This window comes from Aythya marila (genome assembly GCF_965140915.1).
Source record: "Aythya marila genome assembly, chromosome: 1".
Taxonomy (NCBI): Eukaryota; Metazoa; Chordata; class Aves; order Anseriformes; family Anatidae; genus Aythya; species Aythya marila.
The window spans coordinates 128626529-128636484 of NC_139042.1; the positions used below are offsets into that span (position 1 = coordinate 128626529).

Sequence of the window (9956 nt, forward strand, 5' to 3'; positions counted from 1 at the left end):
GACTTGCTGGAGGGAAGGGATGACATCCAGAGGGATCTGGATAGGCTTGAGAGGTGGGCCTGTGCGAACATCATGAAGTTTAACAAGGCCAGGTGCAAGATCCTACATCTGGGCCAAGGCAATCCCAAGCACAAATACAGGCTGATTGGAAAATGGATAGAAAGTCAACCTTGTGAGAAGGACCTGAGGTCGCTGGAAGACAAGAAGCTTAACATGAGCCATCAATGTATGCTTGTAGCCCAGAAAACCAACTGTATCCTGAGCTGCATAAAAAGAAGAGTGGCCAGCAGGGCAAGGGAGGTAATTCTCTCCCTCTACTCTGCTCCTATTAGACTACACCTACAGCACTGCATTCAGCTCTGGGGCCCCCAGCTCAACAAGGATATGGACCTATTAGAAGAAGTCCACAGGAGTGCCACAAAGGGGCTGGAACACCTCTCCTGTGAAGACAGGCTGAAGGAGTTGGTGTTGTTTAGCCTGAAGAAAAGAAGGCTCTGGAGAGACCTCATTGCGCCTTCCAGTACCTAAAGGGGGGCCTACGGAAAAACTGGGGAGGGACTCTTTGTCAGGGACTGGAGTGAAAGGACAAGAAGAAATTGCTTTAAACTAAAAATAGATAGATTTAAATTAGATATTGGGAAGGAATTCTTTCCTATGAGTGTTGTGAGTCACTGAAATAGGTTTCCCAGAGAAGTTGTGGATGTTCCCATCCCTGGAAGTGCTCAAGGTCAGGCTGGCTGGGGCTTTGGGCAACCTGGTCTGGTGGAAGGTGTCCCTGCCCATGACATGGGGATTGGAATTAAATGATCTTTACGGTCCCTTCCAACCCAACGTATTCTATGATTCTATGATCATATGAATAGCAAATTTCCTTTTCTGCTCTATTATTTCCACCAAATATCAATTCCACATAGCCCTAAATTATGCTAACTCAACTGTTTTTTTCTGGGAACAGGCTATCCTGGACCACTCAAACATTTTTGTTTGAAGATAAGATTATCAACCAAAGAGTTCCTTGGACTGGATCTGCCACTTGTGGTTTCCAACAACACACAAAGACTGAAAGTTAATGGTGGCAGTATCTGTTATATCACATAAATAGAGGCTATGAATCAGGTATGACTTTAATATGGAAGATGGTGAGAAGGTTGTCACATCTCATTAGTGTGGCCCATCATTATGTGTACGCAATGTCACATTAGATGGAGAGAAGATTTAACACATTTACGTGCCAATTGACTTCACTGTGCACTTTGCCTTGTACATGCAAAATATTAATTCAGTTTAACACAGACAACAACAACAAAGGCTATATTAAGAGGCAGAAGAAAACCTTTCTTTGGAGAAAACAACAATAATGATTGACAGAAAATTATAAGGAAGTTGAAAACTAGACACAAATTGCTTAATTGATTTAATAATAACTGAGTTGATACAGAGACAGGCTGTAATCCTACCTATTTTCACATAATGTAAAAAAAGATTAATACTTCCCTCTCCACATGTAAATTACACATCTTCATTCATCTGTTTGCTTCTATTCTTTTACCCAACAAACTGACAATATAAATGAGATTAGTATCAGTCTGTAGTTATTCGGCATTTAAAAACAAAACCATCACATGTTCACAAATATGTCATCCTGGGAAATACCAGTTTTTCAAAAGGATACTTTTAGAAATAGTTTGTTAGATTGTTGTGATGCTATCCTGTGTTCCTAGAGATGTACTTTCTGACATCTAAATAATTTTAGCCTATAAAAGCTGGAAGAATCTCCTTTGAGGTTAGCAGATTGACTAACCCAATGCAAAACATGCTGTGCTTAGTTCCTTTAGGCTAACTGATCTTTTAGTCTTCACAAAGTAGGGCTATTCAGAGACACAGATTAATCTTTCTTCCAACCACAAGATCAGAGGCCATTTGAAGTGGCCTTTAATTTAATGCTAAATCATTAAATTCTGCATCTGCTAAATCAGAATAAACTGTATATTTCTCATTAAATATATCCTTCATGATTTCCACAGTATCAGTAAAAAAGGACAGTGGTCTGATCCATTTTATTCTTCTGTTCAAGCAGTGGGGTTAACAAGAACCATATCTGCACAGGCCCTATAAAAGATTATTTTTTTCATCTGTAGGTCACCTAGAAAGGATAGTGCAGAGATGATACAGCAGATTCCCCTTTTGCCACATCTCTTTCTATTACTGCTGCTTCATGTAAAAGCCGTACTGACACAGAAAAAGAACTAAAAGCCATATGCCTTGGACAGAAAACTAAAAAGGATCATGCATAGTCCCTTCTAGATTCTCTGGAGATCCCAGAGGGAAAAAGCTTCCCCTTTTGATTAGACAGATTTTGTGTCTGTATGGATGCGTGGGCTACAGACATACACATACAGGAATAGAAAAGTGAAGGAATTGAACTTTTTCTAATTTTCAAAATTAAAAATTTTTTACCCATGATAAAAATGCTCAACAAATAATTTCCTTGGAACTTTCCAGTTCATTTACAAAAAGCTTTTTCTCTTCAAAAAGAAAACTGTGACTAAAAAGATTCTTCTCGATCAGATCTTTATGACATCATTTATTACTTTTGTGTTATTTAAGAGTAAACATCATCACCTGGAAGGGATTCAAGCCAGAATTTGAATGCAACTGAACTTTGAGTAAGATAAGGGTCAAATAATCAAATCCAAAGCTCCTGCTAGAGTTGTTAGGCTCTGATGAAATTTAGAACTGAAAAAAAGTCTCCAAAAACAGCTGTTCTCATGGGATTTATGCAATCTGGTTACAAAAAAATATTGCAGTAAGACAGTCATGTGTTAGCAGTATTGAACCTGAACACCAATGCTTAATACAAAAGAATCAGGATCTGAGATCACTTTTTTTCCATTCAGTACAAGGATGGCCCAGCCTGGCTATACAGTGAAATACAACCCAAAGCCACCTGCAACTCAGCAAACAGAACAAGGAAGACAGTAAGAGTCAAAAGGCCTTTCTATTCCTTTTTATTCCTGCCAGTGATTTAATGTGCTCTTGCTATGCTAAGTCAGCTAGTCTCAAATTTTCAGATGCAACCTGTGCGCATTTTGGAAGTGTTTACTGGTTGCACTGAAAGCAATATGAACTACAAGTGCTCAACATCTCTAGAAAGAAGCCATAAAATGTCAAAAACAACATAAAGCACCTAAAGCTAGAACCCAACAAGGACTTTCCTTCAACAGATAGAAATATCTATGGTTTTCAGAAAGACAGTCAAAGAGATAGCACAGAGCTCAATGCAACAGCAAGGGATTTTCCCCATGCTCAGTTCACCAATGGGCTGCAGACTCTTTATATAGTGACAGTTAAGTAATGTAGCCAAAACTTGCAGCAGATATGATTATAGCACTTTGCAGTACCACACACATATGGTGAGAATAAGCACAGTAAAGCCTGGGAGTTCTTCTTCTTCAACTTCTTCTGTTGCAATGTAAAAGCTGTTTGTTTTATACATGGAATGAAGAAAATGACACAAAACTTATGCATAGCTGGAAAGAAGTTAGGATTCAGACTGAAAATGAAATATGAAATGTCCTGACAACACTTTGTATTCCAAGAAATTACTTAAAATAGCTTTTCTTCATTGTAACAATATTGAAATGTAAACACTTCATTTTTTCAAGAAAAATGTGTTTACCACAAGCCATAAGGACATTTAGATAAAGAAATATGTTTTCCACTGGAGTAAGATCAAAATTTCTACTCAACAGTACATTAAATAACCAAGTATTTTTCACATAAGAAGAACTAAGCAATCCTCTCCATCTTCTTCTTGGCCTCACTCCGTATTTTAGACATGTATAAAGCAGCTCATATAATTTACTTCTGAAGATATGAATTCAAAGCTGCAGCGGCAGCATTTGATCAAGGGACATTCAGCTCTGAACTACTCTGATAGTATCAACTACTCTGACAGTAACGGGGTATCGTCAGGATAGGCTCCTTAAACTCACCATAAAATAGATCAAGGATGTCCTACACATAACGTGTAAACCAGGGCAGGAGTAAAGGCAGGCTAGGCTCTGCTCCACAGCCTGTCTCCTGGCCCACCACCATGGCCTGCCCATGCTTACATCCCCTGGGTAGTCATCTCCTGCAACAAGACATCCATTAGCCCCACCAGGTACCCAATACTGTGCAAGAGGCACAGCTTTCCCACTCTTACCTCAGCGTCTTTCTCAATCTCTAGCCCTGCTGCCACCAGGTTGCGTTCATACTCCTCCCTCTGCAGTCGCTTCTCTTCCTCCAGGGTGTCCAGTGGGCCCAGCTCTATCACCTGAGCCCCCAGCAGCTCCTGTGGGATGTGCTGGCCACTGTCTGGATGCAGCTTGAGGCGACCCTTCCTGGTTTCTCCATTTGAAACAACAGTCATGGAGCCTGCCCTGTTCATTGGCTCTGGTGAACTGGCCCCATGCTGGTGCTGGGCAAGGCGTTTTCGGTAGTGGTAGGCTAAAACATAGTCGACCTTCCTCTTGCTATCCCTGAAGTGCATGCCACTCACAGAGTCCACAGCCCCTCCTTGGGTCCCATCCAGGTAATTGTTTATAATCTGAAAGGGAAATACATGAGTATCATGAATTGAAAACCCTGAAGTCCAAGGAGAAGCCAGGCCTAGGGTCTGACAAGCACTTTAAAGCATTAGATGAGCAGAGCAAAAATTGGAGATTAAATGGGGATACGTATGATCCTTGTCCTACGTATGGCCCATACGTATGATACGTATGAAACTTGTACTCTGCAGATCAGATTAAATCACATTGAGCTCTTCTGGCTGTAAACAAATGAGAGTGTCTAAAGACAGTGACCTTATCCAGCACCACGGGATAGCTACCTATCCAACACGTGGGTACAGACGTGCATGCCAATGCTGTCTTTTGGTTTATGTGTAAACAGACTATATAGGATACCACATCATTTTAAAATGGGATTGAGAATTGGGAACAAAGATCACATTACAATTTGGGACATAAAAAAGGATGAGCTGTGGAGCAAAGATGGTCAGGGAACCGAAGCAGGTGACTGCGTGCAGGAGTAAAAAGGGACTGGTTCCAGCTAGAACAAGAAAAAGTTCTTCAAAGTAGTATCAAGGCAAGAAGGCAGGGCTGGACAGAGATGATTTGTCAAATACCAGGGATTAGAGAGAATAAACCCCATGGATAGCTAACAGTTAATGTGTATTTTAATCTATCATGAGAAGAATATGTGACTGAACATATTCTTTACATATTTCTTTACATACTTTACATAATTCTTTCTGCTGTAACATCGCAGAAGGAAATCAACCATAATCATTAAAATTGCCTATGTTCTACTCGCTATTACTGTGGACCATCTCTGCCACCTCATCTCCACTATCCAAAACCTTCTGGCATGAAACTACTTCCATTCTACCACCACCACCCCACCCTACTGGGGACAGCAATTCTGCAGAATCTGTGTTGAACACAAAATTGTTAAAAAGCACCCTTTCTAGCTCAATATTGTATCTTAAAACCCTTCACAGAACTCTACTGTGTCATTTATTAAAGTGACACCAGCACTTAAAAATGGGGAAATACATTCAAGCATATAAATATGGTCAAGCAAATAAATATGATTCAAATCAATGAACCCCTAATTTAATTCCAGCTATTTATGGATCCCATAGGTGGCTATACAAGCAAAATTTTGACAGGTACCAGTTAAGGGTTTCCTTCTCTCCTTACTTCCCCCTCTATTACATGCACCAGTAGTCCTGAATTCAAAGTTAACCAAGCAAATTGTATGGCAGTTTTGGCATTTGTTAACGCAATATGAATATTTGAAGGCTTTAGACATATGTGCATATTGTTAAATACACCAACAGCTCCCAAATTCTTGTTTTTCATTGCTTCTCTTCACATCTCAGTTTCTCACAAAGTAGCTTTCAGTCACCATATCCTTTAATAAATCATTTTTGTATGCATACTTCATCCTTCTTTATTTCATGAAATTATCATCACATAATCTGTTCCACACATTACACATATTACAAACATTATGTGTATAGCATATGTATAGTCCCTTTAGGCACATCTAAACTTACACTCAACAATAGATTCTGGCAAAATATAAAACTGCTCAGGAGATAGCACTTTATTGCAACTCCCCATTTCCTAGTTAGGTCCATTTTCATATAGTACTCACAGGCAGTCCATGCAAACCTTCATGATCCATCTTTGCCACAATGAAGAAAATCCTGTTCCAGATTCCTAGTCTCCCTTCCAGAGAGTTTCACACAATACAGCGCAGAAGTAATGATGTCACCACTGCCTGGTTGCTGGCACAACACAATGCATTAGCTGACTCTAGAGAAAATGAACTCCAAATATCCTCTCCTCTCTTACTGGCAAGCGTGGGCAGAAATAAGATGCTCAAACAAATGCAGAAGAGGGAACAAAGAGGCTGGGAACATGAAAAAACATTAAGAGATTTTCCTGTTTATTACCTGTGTGTAGCCAGCTGCCACAACCCTGCCACCTGAGAGATCACCATAGCAACATTAGATGTTGTTGGAGTTACACAAAATAAAATGAGGAGATACAGTAGTTCCACTCTCCCTGTCTTGTAGACTCTTGCTTATTCCTCCCCAGCCACTCTTGGAAACAAAGTGCCATTCCCCATTATTATGGGTTTCTATTGAACAGAGAATGTCAAAATTCCCACAAAATTCTGTGAAAGCATTTTCTGACCCTAAATATGCAATACTTAGCCTACCATGTCACCTTCTGGCACAAGAAGGCCTTATCAGAGAGAAACACAAATTAAGTAAATTGCAATTTGCAAAACACCACTGAAAAAATTATCAAGATCTTTCTCTCCTTCTCACTGCCCTTGCAGAAATCAGAATCAGTGATCTAAATTACCATTTTCAATCCTAGACTCATTGCTTCTTGATGTTTCCAAGACAAGCAGCCAGTACACCAAGCAATGAGAATATCTGAAAGTAGGATCGGCATTTCATGACAGTTTTATTCTATTCCTCTAATAGCACATATATCACTACAAACATCTCCCAAGAGGTCTCTCTCCTAACAGCTGTGCTGTGAAGACTGCAGCCTCACTATGTTTCCATCTTCCAGTCCAGCTCAAATTAACTCCTAGGTATGTGTTGACCTATGATTTGAAAAAAGATTAGTTTACAAGAACAGTTTAGTCATCAACCTGCAGATCTTTTCATGACCCAGGGTGCCCTGAGCTGGAGGACCATGACAGTGGGAATGATGAACTCCTAACTGACCCTGAACATGTGCTGGATTTGCTGCTCTGCCTGGATCTATACAAGTCTATGGAACCAGATACGATTCATCCCATGGTGATTAAAGAGCTGGCTGTCGTCATCACAGGACCTCTCTCAATTATTTTTCAACACTCTTGGGAATATGGGGAGGTCCCAGTAGACTGGAAGCTGGCAAATGTTGTGCCAATTTTCAAGAAGGGTAAGAAAGAAGACCCTAGCAATTACAGGCCAGTCAGTCTCATGTCAGTGCCTGGTAAAATTATGGAGAAGATGATTCTTGAAGTTATTGAAGCGCACCTGGGGGACAATGTGGTCATTGGTCCCAGCCAACATGGGTTCATGAGGGGTAGGTCCCGCCTAACAAATTTGATTTCCTTTCATGATAAGATCACCCATCTAGTCAATCGAGTCGATCAATCAATCAACCAGCTGATGTGATATTTTTGGACTTCAGCAAGGCTTTTGACACGGTTTCCTATAGGATCCTACTGGACAAAATGTCCAGCATACAACTTAACAAAAACATCATACGATGGGTGAGCAATTGGCTGATGGGCAGGGCTCAAAGGGTTGTGGTAAATGGGGCCACATCTGGCTGGCAGATGATCACTAGTGGAGTCCCTCAAGGCTGCATTTTAGGGCCAATGCTCTTCCATGTTTTTATAAATGATTTGGATATAGGACTAGATGGTGTTTTGAGCAAATTTCCTGATGACACCAAACTTGGAGGAGTTGTGGACTTAGATGAGGGTGGAAAGGCCTTGCAGAGAGATCTAGACAGGCTGGAAAGCTGGGCGATCACCAACCACATGAAGTTTAACAAAAGCAAGTGCCAGGTCCTGCACCCGGGTCGGGGCAACCCTGGCTTTATGCACAGACTTGGTGATGAGATTTTTGAGAGCAGCCCTGCAGAGAGGGATCTGGGGGTTGCAGTTGACAGCAAGTTGAATGCGAGCCAGCAGTGTGCCCTGGCAGCCTGGAGGGCCAACTGTATCCTGGGGTGCATCGAGCACGGCATTGCTAGTTGGTCGAGGGAGGTGATTGTCCCGCTCTACTCTGGGCTGGTGTGGCCTCACCTCGAGTACTGTGTGCAGTTCAGGGCACCACAGTACAAAAAGGGAATTAAACTGTCGGAGAGTGTCCAGAGGAGGGCGACAAAGATGGTGAAGGGCCTAGAGGAGGAGACATATGAGGAGCAGCTGAGGTCACTTGGCCTGTTCAGCCTGGAGAAGAGGAGGCTGAGAGGAGACCTCATTGCGGTCTACAACTTCCTTGGGAGGGGGAGTGGAGAGGCAGGTGACCTATTCTCTGTAAACACCAGTGATAGGACCTGCAGGAATGGTGTTAAGCTGAGGCAGGGTGTCCTGGTTTCAGTTACGACAGAGTTAATTTTCTTCCTAGTAGCTGGTAGAATGCTATGTTTTGTCTTAGGATGAGAAGAGTGCTGATAACACACTGATGTTTTAAGTGTTGCAGAGCAGTGCTTACACCGAGCCAAGGACGTCTCAGCTTCTTGCTCTGTCCTGCCAATGGGCAGGCTGGGGGTACAGCAGGAGCTGGTAGGGGACAGACCCAGGACACCTAACCCAAACTAGCCAAAGGGGTATTCCATACCATCTGACGTCATGCTGAACAATATATAGGGGTGGCTAGCCGGGGGAGGGGGGCGGGACTGCTAAGGGTTAGGCTGGGCATCAGTCAGCGGGGGGTGAGCAATTGCATTGTGCATCACTTGTTTGGTACATATTATTAGTAGCAGTACTATTATCATCATTATTGTTATTATTATTTTCCTGTCTTAATAAACTGTCTTTATCTCAACTCACAGACTTCACTTTCCCATTTTTGTCCCCCATCCCAAAGAGGGAGGGGGGAGGGGGAGTGAACGGCTGTGTGGTGTTTAGCTGCCAGACGGGTTAAACCATGACACAGGGGAAGTTTAGGCTGGACATCAGGAAGAGGTTCTTCACTGAGAGGGTGGTTACACACTGGAACTTCACCAAGCCTGTCTGAATTTAAAAAGTGATTGGACTGTGCACTTAGTCACATGGTCTAAACTTTTGGGTAGACCTGTGCGGTGTCAGGAGTTGGACTTGGTGACCCTTATGGGTCCCTTCCAACTCAGGATATTCTATGATTCTATGACTCTATGAAAGGTATTAGAGGTATGTCAATGAATATAAAATCCTACTTACTGAACTGCTGTAGGACTCCATATGGTTAGCTGCTTCAAAAGATCCATTGACACTGCAGCTGTGCAAGGAAGGATGGTTTTGAGGAACAGTGAGGTATTTGCTGTTGCATGCTGAAAAAGAGTCTCTTGATGATGCTGCCTTCTGTCTGCTCAGACTTGGGTGTGAGGAAGCTAGAGGAAAGTCTGAGAATAAGAGAAATAGCATTACATTAAGAAGGCTTTTGGACAGGTAGTTTCAGGTGCTGAACTTAAGTAAACGGAGAAAGGTGCACGCAACTGCAGAGGAGTAGCAGGTAGTTATGTGAACTGCTGGAGAAGTTGGAACTTGGTTGTTCAACAGGATTTGTACTCCTGCACTTTAGCCACAAGATTAGAAGCTGGAAAATCTGTTCTTTGCAACTAGCCAAGGACCTCCTGCCTGAACATGAGCAAACTGTGTGTTTCAAGTGACTGTACTGCGGT

The 9956-nt window shown here is 42.0% G+C and overlaps 1 protein-coding gene across 1 annotated transcript in view; it reads right to left on the bottom strand.

The window, feature by feature from the left end:
• The window catches only part of ANO2 (anoctamin 2), a 190937-nt gene extending 181409 nt beyond the window's left edge, over positions 1 to 9528 (bottom strand). Inside the window, exons 1-2 of the mRNA XM_082784479.1 lie at positions 9496 to 9528; positions 4208 to 4591 (exon numbers count right to left, since the gene is read on the bottom strand). Of these exons, the coding sequence (XP_082640605.1) occupies positions 4208 to 4591; positions 9496 to 9516 (405 nt within the window). The 5' untranslated portion in view covers positions 9517 to 9528. The remainder of the gene's footprint in view (positions 1 to 4207; positions 4592 to 9495) is intronic.
• Positions 9529 to 9956: the final 428 nt, after the last annotated feature.